Source organism: Urocampus carinirostris, chromosome 7, assembly GCF_059441175.1.
Source record: "Urocampus carinirostris isolate Australia breed hairy pipefish chromosome 7, RoL_Ucar_1.0, whole genome shotgun sequence".
Taxonomy (NCBI): Eukaryota; Metazoa; Chordata; class Actinopteri; order Syngnathiformes; family Syngnathidae; genus Urocampus; species Urocampus carinirostris.
Genome location: NC_142355.1, coordinates 36,420,702 through 36,439,007, shown reverse-complemented (window position 1 = coordinate 36,439,007; position 18,306 = coordinate 36,420,702). Strand labels below are relative to the sequence as shown.

General features: G+C 40.0%; 1 protein-coding gene and 1 long non-coding RNA gene across 2 annotated transcripts; both read right to left on the bottom strand.

The window, feature by feature from the left end:
- Nucleotides 1-9,880: 9,880 nt before the first annotated feature.
- On the bottom strand, nucleotides 9,881-11,813 carry LOC148363193 (uncharacterized). The gene is made up of 2 exons (XM_088340816.1): nucleotides 11,729-11,813; nucleotides 9,881-11,403 (listed from the first exon to the last, which is right to left on the bottom strand). The coding sequence occupies exons 1-2, from the start codon at nucleotides 11,760-11,762 to the stop codon at nucleotides 10,082-10,084; spliced, it is 1,356 nt and encodes a 451-aa protein (XP_088196942.1). The 5' UTR covers nucleotides 11,763-11,813; the 3' UTR covers nucleotides 9,881-10,081.
- A 7-nt stretch (nucleotides 11,814-11,820) lies between these two features.
- On the bottom strand, nucleotides 11,821-16,748 carry LOC148363192 (uncharacterized). Its single transcript, XR_015850968.1, has 3 exons — nucleotides 16,509-16,748; nucleotides 12,648-12,837; nucleotides 11,821-11,887 (listed from the first exon to the last, which is right to left on the bottom strand). It is a non-coding gene; the product is annotated as an uncharacterized LOC148363192 (long non-coding RNA).
- Nucleotides 16,749-18,306: the final 1,558 nt, after the last annotated feature.

Genomic DNA, 18,306 nt, shown 5'->3' with positions numbered 1-18,306 from the left:
GCCTTGAATCCCATACATGTGTGTGAATATCTAACCTATTCGCAGAATGAGATGTTTTAATGCTCTCAAGGACAGATACAGAATCTGAGCAAATTATGATCTTCTTATATTCCCCATCTCCACCCACTTAAGTGCCACCAACTCTGCAGTATACACCCCTAGACCATTACTCGTTCTTTTCCCTATACTTATTTCCATACCTGGCACAGCCACCCCAAAACCCGTTATCCCTGTTTCTGGGTCCTTCGCCCCATTTGTAAACACCTGCACCCAATCCCGATCGTCCTGACCCATTAAGTACCCGAAGACTGGTAGCTAAACAGGTGCACTCTTCCCAAAATCTGACCTGAAACGACATCCGACCAGAAATTGTCCGACCAAATAAACACCAAAAAAACCACATAAAAAAATTAATTCTGAGTTGTTTTGGGCCAAACCAGGTACTGCATAACAATATAAGAAATATGTCCAGTCCTAATTTACTGTGTTTCTCGAATAATAATTAAAAAAAAAAACGCACAGATCTGAGGCTGCGTAAACCGTTGTGTCGATCTCTATGGTTTCTTTCTTCTGATTTGGGCGAAAGACGTACTGAAGGAACGGGTCCCTCACAAAGGTTCCGGTCACCATTTTGACGCTAAGCGACCACACTACTGTACTAACTTTAAGGTTTACAAACATAGGATTGAATTAGAGTATTTATAAATATCATTATTATTACAAACTGTGCTAAATATTGGTCCAAAGGGCGCGAAACGGCAGCTGGTTAGCGCGCAGTCCTACGATGCAGAGGTTCAGGGTTCAAGTCCAGCTACCGCGGTGTACCCGTGTGGGGTTTGCATGTTCTCCCACTGTCTGTGTGGGTTTCCTCCCACATTCCATAAACACCCATGTCCGGTTACATGGCCGGTTCAAATTGTCCCAAGGTAAGAATGAGCGAGTGAGTTGTCTGTCTCTATGTGCCCTGTGACTGTCTGGCAACGAGTTTAGGGTGTCCAAGGATGCCCAAGGATAGCTGAAATGGCCTCCCCGCAACCCTAATGAGGAAAAATGGTGCAGACAATGAATGGATTGGTCCAAAAAGTCTCGACAGTTGCTGTTGGCAACGACAAAATCAACATCATGCTAGCTGGGCTGCACTAAAGCATGTGATCGAAATGGGGAGCAGGGCACGTGCTCTCACTTGGTCTCCTTGCGCCATCGTTGCTCACTCTTTTCAATTACGTCCGAGCGTATTTTAAAATTTACAGGAGTGAATGCTTATTTGTCTCGGGTTTTACTCAATGTATTGCTGTTAGAGAGTAAAATGGAAATGGACAGGGGGGGCTAGAGGGTTAAGGATAGAAAGGATAGAAAATAAACATTAACACAAGGCACTGTAACGTTACATTGTTTTGCAACAACTCAAGGTTTTATTCAAACCCATTTCTTGCTTAAAAAACAAATTTAGTGTCCTAGTATCAACACACTAGCATGGGTCAAAACAGAAGGTTGGAATAGAAAGGAGGTTTGGCTTGATCCAGAATAAAAAAAGAAGAGTCGAGCTTGATTTTTTGCATGTAGGAGAAAGAACGCAGATTTGAAAAGGAAATAAATGTTTTTGAGATGAAGTGTTTGAGGAGTGTGTTAGGAGTGACAAGATTGGATGGATTGAGAAATGAAAATGTGAGAGATGGAACTCGAGTAGTAGTGGAACCGAGAAAGCGTGTGGATAAGAGAGAACTCAGTTGGTTTGGACACATGGAGAGGATGGATGAGGAGCGAATGTTGAAGAGGACCTACAGAGTGAAAGTAAATGGAAGGAGACCAAGAGGAAGGCCGCGATTGACCTGGATGGATGGTTTTATGTATGTATGTAGGTAGGTAGGTAGGTAGGTAGGTAGGTAGGTAGGTAGGTAGGTAGGTAGGTAGGTAGGTAGGTAGGTAGGTAGGTAGGTAGGTAGGTAGGTAGGTAGGTAGGTAGGTAGGGAGAAAGTAGTGTCACACAAACTCTCTCAGGGATTTGCCACTTCTCCGAGCATTTTATTGACAAAGTTTTAAACACATTTACATGATCATAACATATATGGTACACCCCAAAGAAGTGGTTTTCCAAAAAGCTCATAGTAATACATTTAGATCAATTATAATGTATAGTAATCATATGCATCCTGCAGCCTCCTGGTGACTTGGGGTTGCATGATGATGCAGAGAAGAATGGAGTCAACTCTAAAGAGTACATATAAAAGTAAGTGTATTAACACCTTGAAATGTAGTCTTATTAAAAGTACTTATGACTCCCCTCATCTTCCGACTACATTAGCATGACTGTTATTACTTAAGAAACGTTAGCATTGCTGAAGGTTTTATGAGTGAGTAACACTCATCTCAGGTTCTTTGGGCCAATGATAATGATGCAAAGAGAAAAGCACCGCTAAACTGAAGTCGATTTTTCATCAGCTGTTATGAAAATATGAAAGAAAGTGGTGCTTTAAACTTAAAAATTCTATACAATATTTCAATAAAAAGAAACAACCTGTAACCCTAAAGCACGTTAATACACAATCGGTTTGTTGTCGAAAAAGTAATTGATGGATGTCAAAGCTGAAAAAAATAGAACATATTAAGTATTGTGATCGCCATTCTTCTCAACAGCACGTTTGTGTTGCTGACCTTGATCCTGACCTAAGAATCTTTGACTGCAATCTTCTCATCAGTGTGGGTTCTTTTGTGTTTTTTTTTAATAACCAACTCTCAGTAAATTTCTGACCACAAACCGAGCATGGAAAAGGTTTCTCATCAGTGTGGATACTTGTGTGTCGTTTTACGCCCCCCCTTTGAGCAAATTTTCTACTCCAAATAGAGCAGGCAAAAGGTTTCTCACCAGTGTGAGTTCTCATGTGGTTTGTTTCGCAAAGAGTGAATCTTTGACCACAAATTGAGCAGGCAAAAGGTTTCTCACCCGTGTGGGTTCTTGTGTGTCTTTTTAAGGCCTGGTGTTCAGCAAATTTTTGACCGCAAATTGAACAGACAAAAGGCTTCTCACCAGTGTGGGATCGTGTGTGTTTTTTTAAGTTTACACTCAGCGTAAATATTTTACCAGAAACGGAGCAGGCATGTGGCTTCTTGCCAGTTTGGGTTCTTGTGTGTTTTTCCATTTGTTTCTTCAGCCTGAATTTTTCACTACAAATGGAGCAGGAAAAAGGCTTGGTGTGCAATCTTGTGTGTCTTCCTAAGTCGCCTTTTTGCTTGAATTTTCTACCACAAATTGAGCAGGCAAAAGGCTTCTCACCGGTATGGATTCTCATGTGTAATTTCACATAATTATTTGTTGAAAACGTTTTGCCACACAGAGAGCACATTCTGCTTTTGTCGTTTCCATGACCCACGGCATCACCTTCCGACTGTTGAGCACCACCATCGACGTGTGCAGAGCATGCCGTGTCGTCATCATCAGTGGTCACGGAATTACTGGAACTGCATCTCATCTGTACTTTCCTTTTGTCCTCTTCTTCATCTTTGCTTCTCAAAGGAGCCCCCCAATCACAGGCAACTCTGTGAAATATTTCTTCTCTTTCACCTCAACACGCAGCCATTCCCCCCCTCCTCTTTAACGGCAGGCAACTCTGGCTCCTGCATCCGAGGAGGAAGATATTTTTCAACATCCGCGGGGCACAAAACACATTTGGTTTTGTCATACAAAATGCTTTAAAGTTTTTTTGTGTCAGATGATATATTAGGGAAAAGGAATAGCAGAGGTGGACAATATAGTAAATGAAAAAGACTCGTTCAGGGACGAATGTGAATATTTTGTAAGGAAATTATGGTTTAAATGGGCCTTTTATACTCTTATAATTTCATATACTTTATACCTTTATATACTCTTATATTTTTGTACTCTTATATCTTGAAACATTTATATTTTTATAGTATACTCAATAAGTGTGTGGTTTTACGATTTCAAGTTGTATTCAGAGGCAAGCACCTTCAAGGTCAAAATAATAAGTTCCCAAGCACCAAAAAATGTGTCTCTAATTAAAAAGCTAAAACTTGAAAGGCCACTAACAGTTTCTCAGGCTACTCCTAATGCCTCAAGATAGCCTACATTTTTAGTGCCGGAAGGGTCGCTCGAAAGCTTGCTTCCCTCATTCCAAGTCTGCTAGAGAGCATGCCTGCCTGAAATTACAGAGAAGCATTGTGTTATAAAGTCTCACTATCCTTGTTGCTCATTTATTATACTCGCACGCCATTTAGCGACTAACATTATACACTGCATTATAAAATGTGATTTCAGTCTAAACCAATCAGATTTGTTTCCTGTGTTCAAATAATCTTGTTTAAACTAATCAGATATGTTGTTTCGTTCTTGTGTTTTCCAATAAAAAAGCCTCCTGCCAGGGTGGAGTATGTTTTCCTCCCTGAGCCAATCTTGGAACCACGAGCCTCCAATGGAAGGGCTATCAAAAACCTATATCTCTGACTCAGAGTGTGTTCTTTTATTCATTCTACTACAATCTCAAGTTTTAACCTTAACACATTTACTGATCAAAGTGGATCTGTAAGTGCGGGGAATAGAAACGGATTCCTGCGGCTGGTATCGCTTTTTTTGTATTTACTAAATCCCAAGTGTGTATAACTTACTGACCACTATTGGTGTTAAATAGGCTAGATTAGGCCTCTCAGATGTTAGAAGTCTTGAGCTGCCCCGTTAGGACGCAGTGATTTGTCATTGCTTGGCGCATTCCTATCTATTGGCACGCTTGTATATATGATCCAGTCTGAACCAGTTTAAAAAAAAATTCTCACGGGTTGGCACATCTATAAGGCTGCGCTCGTGGGCTGCCACGACAGTAAGAGAATAGGGACCATTTTGGACAAGGCAGACTTCTTCCACATCATGCTGAATAAGGCTCCGCAGCGATGTATTCCATCTTTCTGGCATCCAATAAATCGTTATGAGAGAAACTGCATTCTCCTTGTTCTTACTCCTGGTATAGCAAGCATTTAAGATAAAAGAACTGGGCTTAGGTTCAGGCCGAACCTTAAACCGTTGTAGTAATTTTCTTTACATGCATTTCAAAGGATAGATCAGGGTCTAATATGACACCTACATTTTTAACTGAGTCACTCTGTGTGATGTGTCAATGTTCACAGCAGTTTTTGAGAATAAGTCACAGCATTTAGATGGACCAATGACTAACATTTCGGTCTTTTCAGAGTTAAGAAATTGAGTGACATCCACTCTTTTATCTCAATGAGGCAGGCCTCCAAATTTCCAGTTTAGTGTGGAAGATTCCTCCAACGGGAGATATAGTTGAGTGTCGTCTGCGTAGCAGTGGAAGCTGATATTGTACTTGCAAATAATGTCACCTAATGGAAGCATGTAAATGCTGAAAAGAAGGGGGCCAAGCACTGAACCCTGCGGAACACCACGGGTAACATTAAAAGGCTCAGATGTCATTTCACCATATTTAACACAGTGCGTCCTATCTGAGAGGTAAGATGTGACCCACGAGAAGACGGCTCCTGAGAGACCAATCCATTTTTCCAACCGTTCTAGTAGGAAATTGTGGTGCACTGTGTCAAAAGCAGCACTAAGATCCAGCAGCAGCAAAAGTGATGAAGCGCCAGAATCCATTGCCAGTAGGAGATCATTTGTTAACTTGATCAGAGCTGTCTCAGTAGAGTGGTTAGCCCTGAATCCTGATTGCATGGATTCAAAAAGGTTATTCCCGGATATGAAATCATTCAGCTGCTGTGCCACTACTTTTTCAAGTACTTCAGAAAGGAAAGGTAAGTTTGACACAGGTCTATAATTACTTAAGATTTCTGGATCAAGGTTTGGTCGTTTCAGTGTGGGTTTAATAACGGCGGTCTTAAAAGCTGCTGGAACTACACCTGAGGAGAATGATATGTTTATAATATTTAGAACTGAAGGTCCAAGGACGCCAAAAAGATTTTTAATAAGTGAACCTGGGAGCGGGTCGAACTGGCAAGTTGTCGGGTTGGCCGCATTCACCACCTGTTTGAGATCTTCAAGTGACAGTTCACTAAAACTGGACAATTTCCCTGTACAGCCACCCTGTCGTGCATCTGTAGATTTCAGGCCTTTAATATGTGTGGTATTAATAATGTCTTTAGCAATTTCTTCCTGTATGCATTGAATCTTCTTAGTAAAGAAGACCATTAAGTCATGAGCAGAGTGCGTCGAACTATCTGCGATAGTCTGTTGCCTTGTAAGCGATGCTACAGTGTCAAAAAGGACTTTGGGATTGTTCTTTTGAGACGCAATCACCTTCGAAAGGTAGGCCGATTTTGCAGAGGCAAGGGCCGCTTCATACTTTAACAAGCTGTCACACCAGGTTTGATGGAAAACCTCAAGCTTGGTTGCGTGCCATTTTCTTTCCAATTTCCTGCATTCTTGTTTAAGGGTTCTAGTTTCATCAGTAAACTAAGGCGTGCGTCTTTTAGGACGTGATTTTAGCTTTAAGGGGGCTATTGAATCCAGGACACCAGTCAGGGTAGTATTGAACTCATTCATGAGTGAGCCAATCGAGCCATTGTATGAAGGAAAGGACGCAACTGCTCCAGGAAGGAGTTCAAAGAGCTCAGAAACTGTGCCAGTGCTTATATTGCGTCCGCTAAATCCTTCAGCTGTTTTAACACTACATTTAGCTAGCACCTCAAACGTAACTAAATAATGATCCGAGATAACGGTAGTACACGGTAACACCATAATGTTTGAGGTTAAAACTCCTCGGGTCAGAACCAAGTCTAGCGTGTTTCCATCTTTATGGGTTGGCAAATCAACCAGTTGATTAAAACCAAATGCATCAATTAGAGACCTAAACGCAATAGTAAGTGAACTTAAGTGTGAAAATGTCAAAATAACAATAACGAAACCGAACACATTGAAAATGCCAAGACCGCCCTCTTTTCATCGTATCACGTGCTTCACCTACACAACAAATAAGGCGACATAAAAATTCACACAAAAAGTATCAGACACTTTTAAACTATAAAAAATAACCCAATGAGTAAAATGAAAGCATGAAATGGGTTACTCATGGACAGTTATCCTGTGCTAGCACCGCGACCACCGTGACCGTAGATATTCCGATTCGAAAATTGATCCGAACTGAAGCACTTTCTGATGAAAAGGGGTTCTGGCCAAAAACAATAACATTGAAGGTGTTTTCCTCCCAGGCTACACAAAGTACCAAACAAAAATATTGGCGAAAAAGTAGCCTAAACCTAACTAAATGCTTTGCAGTAAAACAAAATTTTTGGTCAGCCAGACTGGTCCCTCCCACCAACTAGAAAAAATGACACAGTTGCTATGACAATGTCAGGCTCACGCACGATGATTTGTTTATGCAAGTAAAATACAATTATTTACGTGTTACGTCTCGTTTGACGATGGCAAGATATCAAAAACGTTCGTCTTCCCGGTTTTTCTGTTGATAATTCGACAATTCATTTCAGCATAATGAACTTCATGTTACGAGTGCATAAGTCAGGTCAAGTCAAGTCATGTTTATTTGTATAGCCCTTAATCACAAAGAGTCTCAAAGGGCTGCACAGATCAAAGACTATTACAAACTACAGACTATTATGACACCATCCCCTCATCTAAAACCTACATGCGGGCAAATAATACAGAGATGTTGTCGACATAAAATCTAGGTTATTTATATGCTATAGAACAGAAGTGTGTTTTAAGCTTAGATTTAAACATTTCCACTGAGGTTGCAGATCGAATCTCAGGGAGACGAGCATTCCACAGCACCAGGGCCCGAATGGAGAACACTCTCGAACCTGCGGATCTCTTCTTGGCTCTTGGGATCACTAGCAGACCAGCGTTTTCAGAGCGTAGGAATTTCAATACCAGTGAATTGAGTAGGAAAAGGCAAAATAGAAATGTTACCTGCTTAAAAGTGATTTATATACAGTTTGCATTCACAACAAATAAAAGAAGAAATGGTTTAATTTGTAATACATTCCCAACAAATGCAAGCTGAGATGGTTTTGGTGACATTTTCGCTATTACATTCCCAAAAGTAAGATAAAAGTGAGATAAAACCAGGTAATATTGGTTATAGTTACGGGAGTCACGTTTGCGCGCTCCCGCTAACGGGTGCATTTCTCTGCATAACACCTGTTGAGTTCTGCCGAACAAAGAAAAGGGTTCAGAAAGTGAATGAAATGATTCGAAAAACTCTTGGGATTATTTTGAACAGAGCCATTGTGTACTCCTAAATTGTATATGCTACAGTATGTATGTAAATACTGATCCAACTTTGCTGAAATTCACAAAACACTGCCGGTTATGGAACACATTACCTGAAAATAAATTCGAAAGAATGCAGTTTTTCTTCATTTGTATGCGTCACCTTCGTTTGTGGAGAGATTGAAACAAATAAACGACAGGTTAGCAATATCTCAAGTGTCTAAATTACATTTAGGAATACATAAACGTAAAATTATGCATAACTCTAAAATCGTAAGTCTAAAATGACAAAATATAATACCAATTCTACATATTACAAATGACAAAATCGCCCTTTTGTCCAATTACGTAGTCAATCTACACAATGTCGAAAATGGCGACCACAAAAATCTACACAAAACCATTGTCATTTTTAAACTGGAAACAAAATAAACCAAAAACAAAAATAGAAGCATTTAATGAGTTACTGACGGACAAACTGCAAAGATTCGGAGCAAAAGCGGATATCCGTCTCAAAAAAAGTCTGTCTTGAAACTCCATATGACTAGAAAGGGTCTGACCTAAATCAATAATTACTAAGGCGTCACTTGTCCCGGACTTCAATAAATCCAACACATCATTAGAAAAAAAGTCACCCATTTATGTTATTTTAGTTATATGTTGTACTCACGCCTATGTCAATGAGGGGAATATTTTTTTTCTTTAAGAACAGCGCTTTGATCTTTTAACCCTTAATTAGAATCCCATCAAACCCCTGTATATGTAAAATAAACATAGTCATAAGGAACCATAATATTACAAATCATTGCAACTATAGGTTTTATTTCATTAAGTGTCACCGCAGCTTAACAAAATAATTTGGTGTCTTAGAATCAACATACTTACTTGGGTCAAAACAGAGCGTCAGTAGGGAAAGGTGGTTTTGTTGAAACAAGAATAAAAAAGACAAGACACTAAGGTTTGATTTTTCACATGCAGCAGAAAGCAGCATCACACACACTCTCTCAAAGATTCACCGCTTCTCTGAATATTTTATTGACAACGTTTTAAACACATTAACATGATCATAATATGTCATATGGCCCACTCTGTATAAATGGTTTCCCTAAAAGTTCACACTAATGAATTAGTTATCATGTAATTGTATGCATCATGCAGCCTGCAGGTGTCCCTGGGGGTTGCACAAGGATGCGGAGAAGCCCTTCTTCTTAACTTGAATAGTACATATATGGGTTAATATATACAACCCTTTAAATGTAGTTATATGTTAAAGTATTTATAATTTCACCATATTAGCAAGAATTTTATTATTATATTTTTAAATTTTAATATAAAGCATTTTGCACAGCTTGAGTTTTTTTGTAAGGATAAATAACACTCTTCTCAGGTTTTTCGTTCCAATGTAAACGATACAAAGAGAAAGGCACCGTTAAAATGATTCCAAGTGGATTTTTCATCAGCAGAGTTATGAAAATATGCACCGCTTATCTTCGGGACGGTCGCAGGGGCGCTGGAGCCTATCCCAGCCATCTTTGGGCAGTGGTCAGGAGACACCTTGAACTGGTTGCCAGCCAGTCGCAGGGCACCATCCTTCACACGCTCATTCACACCTATGAGCAATTTGGACCGGCCAATTAACATGACAGGAAAGTTTTTGGAATGTGGGAGGAAACCCACGCAATAACAGGGAGAACCAGCAAACCCCACCTCTGCACCGTGGCGCTGCACGCAAACCACCCAGCTCCGTGCCGCCTTATTTATAAAACAATGTTTCAATAAAAAGAGATACGCTAAAATACCAAAGCACGCTAATGAGTACACAAATTTGTCTATGTAATTTGTTTATGTCAATGCATAAAATATGAAAACAAATTAAGCAGAGTGATCTAAATGTTTCTCACCAGTGTGAGTCCGGGCATGTTGTTTTAAGATCCCACGGTGAGCAAATTTTTGACCACAAACGAAGCAGGCAAAAGGTTTCTCACCAGTGTGGGTTCTTGAGTGGCTTTTTAAGTCAGCATTACGAGAGAATTTTTTACTACAAAACGAGCAGGCAAAAGGTTTTTCACCAGTGTGCGTTCTCATGTGTTGTTTTAAGATCCCGCGTTGAGCAAACTTTTGACCACAAACAGAGCAGGCAAAAGGTTTCTCACCAGTGTGTGTTCTTGTATGTTGTTTTAAGATCCCATGTTGGGCAAATTTTTGACCACAAGTTGAGCAGCCAAAAGGTTTCTCACCCGTGTGTGTTCTTGTGTGCTCTTTTAAGATTCCACTTTGAGAAAATCTTTGACCACAAATTGAACATGCATAAGGCTTTTCACCGGTGTGGGTTCTTGTGTGTTTTTTTAAGTCGGCATTCCGAGAGAATTTTTTACCACAAAACAAGCAAGCAAAAGGTTTCTCACCCGTGTGGGTTCTTATGTGTTGTTTTAAAATCCCACTTTGAGAAAATCTTTGACCACAAATTGAACAGTCAAAAGGCTTCTCACCAGTGTGGGTTCTTGTGTGGTTTTTTAAGGTTGCATTTTCAGCAAATGTTTTACCACAAACATAGCATGCTAAAAGTTTCTCACCGGTGTGGGTTTTTGTGTGTCTGTTTAAGGTCTCACGTTGAGCAAATTTTTGACCACAAGTGGAACAATCAAAAGGTTTCTCACCAGTGTGGGTTCTTATGTGAATTTTTAAGGTCCCATTTTCAGCAAATGTTTTACCACAAACATAGCAAGCAAAAGGCTTCTCACCAGTGTGGGTTCTTCTATGCATTTTTAAGTTCCAGTGCTTAGTAAATTTTTTATCACAAACGGAGCAGCCAAAAGGCTTCATACCCGTGTGGATCATCATGTGCAATTTCAAATATTTTTTAGTTGTAAACTTTTTGCCACACTGTGAGCACACGCAGCTTTTGCCATCCGCGTGACTTGTAGCATCAAGCTCCAACTGTTGGTCGCCATCGGCGTGTGCGGAGCGTGACCTGTCGGCATTATCAGTGGACACCGGCTGACTGGAGCTGCATATTACTGTTTCTTTCCATTTCTTCTTTTCTTCATCTCCGCCGCTCACACCAGCCTCACTTACGGGCAACTCTGTGAAATGTTCCTCCTCTTTCACCTCAACAACCTGCCATTCCTCTACCTCCTTTTTAAGAACAGGAAGCTCCGGCCACTGCTGCCCAGAAGGAAGATAGTTTTGGACATCTGCAGGGCACAAAACACACATTTATTTTCTAAAAATGAAAAATATTCTTGCACATTTTCCAGTGTGAACCAGTTATGACCAATTGATCACACAGTGATGAGTAGTACCCCGCGTGGGTGGGCAACCAAGTCAGTAAACCAATATGGACCATCTTAAATAACGCTAACTTCCTTCGCATGTTAAATAAGGCTGCACAGCTGTGTATTTCATCTATCTAGCATCCAGTAAATCGTTTAATAAGAATATGCTAGTTCTTATTACAAGTATAGCAAGCATTTAAGATAAAAGAACCAGGTTTAGGTTCAGGCTGAAAATTACACTGACCTTGATCTTCACTGCTCAAAATGACCCCATTCATGTTCAACTCTGTGAAATGTTTCTCCTCTTTCACTTCGACAGGCTGGCATTCCTCCTCCTCCTCCTCCTCTTTAATGTCAGGCAGCTTCTGCTCTTGCCGCCTAGCGTTAAGATATTTTTTAACATCTGAAGGACACAAAAAACACATGGTTTTGTAAAATCGAACATTTTTCATTCTATTTACTTTGAGACTGAGTAATGGAATGGAACGAGAAAAAAAGCAAAGGTGCAAAACATGGGAAATGAAAAAAATGTGTTCAGGGATATACATATACATTTAAAGTTCAAAGTGATACCTTTGATATGGCAAATTTTTCAAAATAAATATCTTCAGCTTAGATATTGTATTCCCTTAAAGTGTCTGTGTGTATTATCTAATGACCCTTTCGTGCTGTAAAATTACTTCTTTTAAATAAAGTGCTATTGATTCAAATCAGAGGTAAGATCGGGCCTAAAAAATTCAGCCCGACCCGACCCGAGTTGCAGGTAAATAAACCCGAACCCGCGCAAAATTGATAGATCAACTTCATTTAATAACCAGAAACTTTAATTTGCCGCCAAAGTAAACATAAAGCTTTACTCCGGCCATGCGTTCAGCCAAAACACACCGAACTGTGTGTTTCGGCTGAACTACGCAGCTTCGGGTAGACTTGAGGCAGATACCCTCAATGTCAATCAATCCTTTTGATTCCCGTGATTAAGGTTGCAGACGCTTGATAAATTCTCGTTACTGGCCTCTTTTCTAGCTTCTGCAATTAGCCGCTAATGTTACACCGATTCTGCCCGAATCCAGCTATTTTGTTTGGCATATATATGTATTTTTGTTTTTAACGAAGTAGGAATGGAAAATGTATGGTCCGGTGTCCGAGAAGCTAGACTGACCAACCTGCTCTGTTCAACACAACTTGAAGCTGCTGGCAAACCACGTCCGTCCGTCCACGTTCTGGCTTTGATTTCTCTATCTCTCGCCAAAGCTCCTCTTTGAACCTTGTGCACATTTTGCTCTGGGTTTAAAGATCACGCTTGAATCCTCTCAGCGCCGGGCGGATTTAAGTCCGTATGGACTTGCGATGGGCCTGGAAACAATAGTATTATATGACTTCAAAAAAAAAAACGTACGTTACAGAAAAAGTTCTGGACGCATTCATTTATTATATTAGGTCTATTATGTCCTGCTGACGAAAACACTTACTGTACATACACCCTGCATAACCAATGGGGATATCAAGACCTTCTGAATAAACATTGATAGTTTTTCCCATGTCTATTCTTTAGATAGAGAGATAGAGAGATAGATAGAGAGATAGAGAGATAGAGAGATAGAGAGATAGAGAGATAGAGAGATAGATAGATAGATAGATAGATAGATAGATAGATAGATAGATAGATAGATAGATAGATAGATAGATAGATAGATAGATAGATAGATAGATAGATAGATACTTTATTCATCCCCGAAGGGAAATTCACATTTCCAGCAGCATCCCTGAGCTGAGAACAATCGAAAATAACACGGGAGCTGCTGGAGTGGCTGCCATTCGTGACGGCGCAGGAAGAAACGATTCAATTTGAATCATGTACAAACAAACAAACAATTTGGCAAGTATTCTACGATATTACAGTTTTCCCTTGGCATTTTGTGGTCCATGATCACAAAATTTCTCTTTTAGCAGCGCCGTGGATAAATACATACTTGATGGAATTTTGGGTTCACTTTAAAAGTGCCAGTACACTAAAACCAATCGCCGTGCTATCATTGTCATGAAGTTAATCCCAAACACATTCAGATAGAGACAAAATTTTTGTTATTTTAGCTATTCACATAAACACAATCCAAAATACAATAAGATAATTCATGTGGACTTTAAGTGGACAATATCCGCTCCAACTTGAGGCTTTCCGTAACCGAATTGGAATAAGTTTAGCAATTATAGGCCTTTTCACTTTTTATACCCCTTTTTCAAAGGACGAAGTAATTGAAGTAATTGTACTCAGAGGGCTGTAATTCATATCTGTCAACCTGTACGGTTTTGCAGTACGAAGTACGTTTTTTATGCATTTTAAGACGAGTACGACGTACAAAGAAATCTGTACGGAAAAACGCAAATTTGTCAATGATGGGTACCATCTGGTATACACAGACTATCACGAAACGGCAAATCAATCAAGTCAAAGGAGTTCGCCGCGGAAGCCTCTATCTCTGTATCATTTTTTTTCGTTACAAACGAAGCGAGCGGTTTGATGCTAATGTGCGCATTCGTCTGCCGCTTAGGGATTTATCATCATGCATCATTCCGGAAAAAAATAAATATGCTGTACGATTATTTTGTATTTTGTGCGGGAAAATACGACAGTTTGTACGGGCATGGAGCCCTGGAGGTTGACAGGTATGGTAATTCCTCATTGATATTCTATCATCAAGTAGTGAAACGGTATGGAAATGATTGTGGGTGTGTGGTTTTGGATTGGGAAGCTCAATGGGGGTCAGGCAGAAGATCCTGAGACTATAAAAAGATTAAATCCATAAAAGAAATAGCTTAAATGCTTAGAGAAGCTAAACGAACAGTTTGGTACATTCTAAAACAAAAGGAGTGCCCTGTTTGGCAATTCAAAAAGGCCTGGACGTCCACGGAGGACAACGGCGATGAATGATCACCAAACACCCTCAATGGTAAAGTCAAATTAATTTACTGAAGTGAAGAACACTCCTGTAAGTGGGTGTATATGTCTCTAAGTATACAATAGAGATAAAGTACTAAATGAAAGTAAGCACAGAGGGTTCACCAATAGGCGCGAGCCATTCATCAGTCCCAAAAATAGACTGACCAGACGACTTTGCCAAAAAACACTTAAATTAGCCAGCCCAATTCTGGAAAAGTGCTCTCTGGACAGATGAGACAAAGAAAAAAAATGAACCAGAACAATGGGAAGAAGAAAGTTTGGACCAAAAAGGCAACAGCACATGATCCAAAACACGCCACATAATCTGTGAAACATGGTGGATGGAGTGTGATGGCACAGGCATGCTTAACTTCTAAGGGCACCGTGTCAGTTTTATCCAGTGATGACATTACAAGTGAAAGTAGCCGGATGAATTATGAAGTATATAGGGATATACTTTCTACTCAGATTGAGCAAAATGCTGCAGAGTCATATAGATTTTGCTTCACAGTGCAGATGGACAATGACCTAAAGCATACAGCAAAAGCCACCCAGGAGTTAGTAGGGGAAAGGAGTAATTTTTTTTGCAATGTCCAAGTCAATCTCCAGATCTCAATCCAGACGAACATGCATTAAACGTAATCAAGACAAGGCTAAAGGCGGAAAGACCCGTAAACAAGCAACAACTCAAGGCTGCTGCACGTGCAAGTGATTTGCATCAAAATATAAACCCTTTTGTTTATATCATGTATAATTGTCCAAGCAAGGTTTTGGGTGCTCTGAGGAGAGTGATAAGCAACAAGAGTAAGAGTATAGATGTTAAGAGGGGACTGTATGAGAGACTTATTGTGCTGTGTTGTATGGTGCAGAGACTTGGAGCCTGAACGTGGATTTTAGAAGGAAATTAAATGTTTTTGAGATGAAATGTTTGAAGCGTATGTTAGGAGTGACAAGAGTGGATAGACTGAGAAATAAAATTGTGAGAGACAGAACTGGTGTAGTAGTGGAACTGAGCAAGCGTGTGGATAAGAGAGTACTCGGTTGGTTTGGACACATGGAGAGGATGGATGAGGAGCGAAGGTTGAAGAGGATCTACAGAGCGAAAGTAAATGGAAGGAGACCAAGAGGAAGGCCGCAATTGACGTGAATGGATGGTGTTATGAGTGCACTGCAGGAAAGATATCTAAATAGTGTAGGCAAGAGCTCTTGTTGTTAATAGGAATGCGTGGGATGTTTAGACGCGTTGTAAGGGATGGGCAGGGCACCCGTATGATGCGGCAGGGGTAAACCAGTGAATGCTGTTGGGCTCTGCTGTCGAACAGAAGAGTGTGTTGTGTCACCCTGACCCAAGTGACATGGCCGCTTTTTTGTGTCCCGTTTCATCAGGACGACCAACTTGGGTGTCGAGGTGCTTAACTTGTTTGGGTGTTTGGGCATTTGAGTTGGCCATATTCCAAACATTTTTGTGTATGTGTGTTTGTGCTACTTTTTCCCTTTATTACTTTTCTTTGTTTTTGTATGTGTTTATCATGCTGTAAGTCACAGCTCTCGAGGGATATGACCAGGGTAGATAGATAGATGGATAGATATATAATTGTCCAATTAATTTTGAGTCCTTAAAACGTGGTGTGTGCTATGCAGAATATCACTTGATACCAGTGGTTTTGGGACAGATTTTTTTTTTTTAAATAAGTGGAATATATTTCCTTTGATTTATTTGAACTTCTTTGTTTTGTTGAAGAACTGAAACAATAAACAGCGAATGTACATTGTTTTAGGCTGCACATTACTATTCACAATGGATTAGGATAGGTGTTTTCTAAAGGCAAATTATGCATTTATTAATCATGACCAAGTCTACAAGTATAAATAATAATAATAATAATAATACCGATTAAACACATTAAAATTGACAAACCAGTACTCTTTTTGTCGAATCACGTTGCTTACTCCACCTACATAGTGCAATGGCGTGTTTGGCAAAATAGCGACCACAAGGAGCGACAAAACAAATCATTTGTCACTTTTAAAGTAAAAGAAACCTCATCGAGGAACTCAAATCAAATGCACATAAGGGCTTACTCACAAACTTAAGACCATCTTTTTCTGTGCTAACCCCGCAACGATAGGGAGTAAGACTGGGCATCCATTTGGGGAAAGGGTTTAGGGACCAGGAAGTGTCCCACCGAAACCAATAACTTCGGATCCTGGGCTTCACCGGGTAACGCGCAACAATATCGGTTAAAGGGAATTCAAGCCCCACCCCAGGATTTATTTAAAAATAAACAATGTGCACTGAAGAGAACCTTCGTGAACTACTGTTGCGTATGCCATTCTGCTTTGAGCGGAAGTGCTTACCACAATAAGCAAAGAAACGAGTGCCTCACAAAGGTTCCGGTCTCACATAAAACGCACTGCCACAATACTGCTACGGTTTTAGTTGACAACCATGGGAATGAATAAAAATAGCCCCCAATAGAGGGCTCCGAGCTCTGTGCTAAAAATAGTAACACGGCTTTGTGCCGCCATTTCGGAAGTCAATCGATCAAAGCGGTGATAGCGATAGGAGCAAATATTTACTCAGTTTGTCTATTTATTTACTCAACTAGCTTCGTTTGTGTACGGATTTTGTCCATCAACGCTATGGAAAACTACGTGGAGAGTTTAGACAAGCAAGCATGTGAGCGATACGCTGCGAAGTTGCATTTTATTAGACAATTGGATCCCTACAAAATTAAAAACAAGGACTGGAAGTCTGGTCCCGATTTGTTGCCGTGTGTGACTTACATCGAACTTGTTAACTATCTTATTTTCCACCCAAGTCCCTTTTGTGAACTGAAGGATTTTCAAAATTACAAAAGTATGGAAGCCTACGACAGATTTGTGTCTGGTTGGATTCGGGATGTGTCTGTGCACACAAGCGAAGGTGATGAAAAAAAAGATAGTGAAAGGGAAAGCTCTGCATTCTCGGAGTTTGTCTCAGCCAAGTTTACAACCATGGATCATCGTTGACAAGTCATCATCGATTCTGTGTGAAGAATATTTTTTCAGAAATGTTACTCAAGAAGCAACACCTACTGTATTTAACCTAGCCATACTTGAATGGTGTCGAGAGATGTACATAGGGTACACATGTCCCATAACCTTTTTAAAATATATTTCTACATCATAAATAATTCAATTTACCTGTCAGAAAGTGGTCAGAACAAACACGAACAGTCAAGCTTCGGCAAATTCGACCAGTTGATAGCTGCCAGCCACATTCGTCTTCGCCATTCACTTTTCTCCTGAGCTTCAATCCCCTGATCGTAAACACACTTCGGAAGTCTAAAGAAGCCCTTCCCACCCTTAACCCCTCGGCTACAACAGCCAACAATAACGCACGTATTCGGCATTACGATATAGAATCCAACTTGTTCGCTGAACAATGACGATGAAGTGAAAAGCTTTGTTGACTTCCAAAATGCCCACCAGCAAATGCATTGTGGGTAATCTTAGGACCTCGAACCCCTCTATAGTTTTCAGAAAAAAAGCTGTTTTCCTAAAGATAAAAATATGATCATTGGCATAGGCACAAGTAAGAAAAAAAAATCAAGTTGTAATAAGCAAAACGGTCAACTGCGCTACGGAGCTCATTGTTCTAGTACAATAATGGGAAAAACAGTTTGAAGAACGCAGAAAGAAGTCCAGCTTTTCCAATTTTCCTTCAAATGGTGCACTGGCTTGCTTGGAACTTTTGTGTAAATGTCAATGGAAAGACAATTGTAGACCTTTGACCTTGTTTGCTGTCGGCAATAAAATACAGTCTTATTCTTATTTAAATGCTATTATTCTTTGAGGAAATTACATCCTTTCCTTATCAGGGGCAAGAAAAATAAGATAAA

What these genes read in the sequence shown, in the direction of transcription:
- LOC148363193 (XM_088340816.1), bottom strand. Translation starts at nt 11,762, where the DNA reads ATGAATGGGGTCATTTTGAGCAGTGAAGATCAAG. An exon ending in TTTGAGCAGTGAAGATCAAG is followed by an intron (nt 11,404 to 11,728) that starts GTCAGTGTAATT and finishes TGTGCCCTGCAG; the next exon opens with ATGTCCAAAACTATCTTCCT.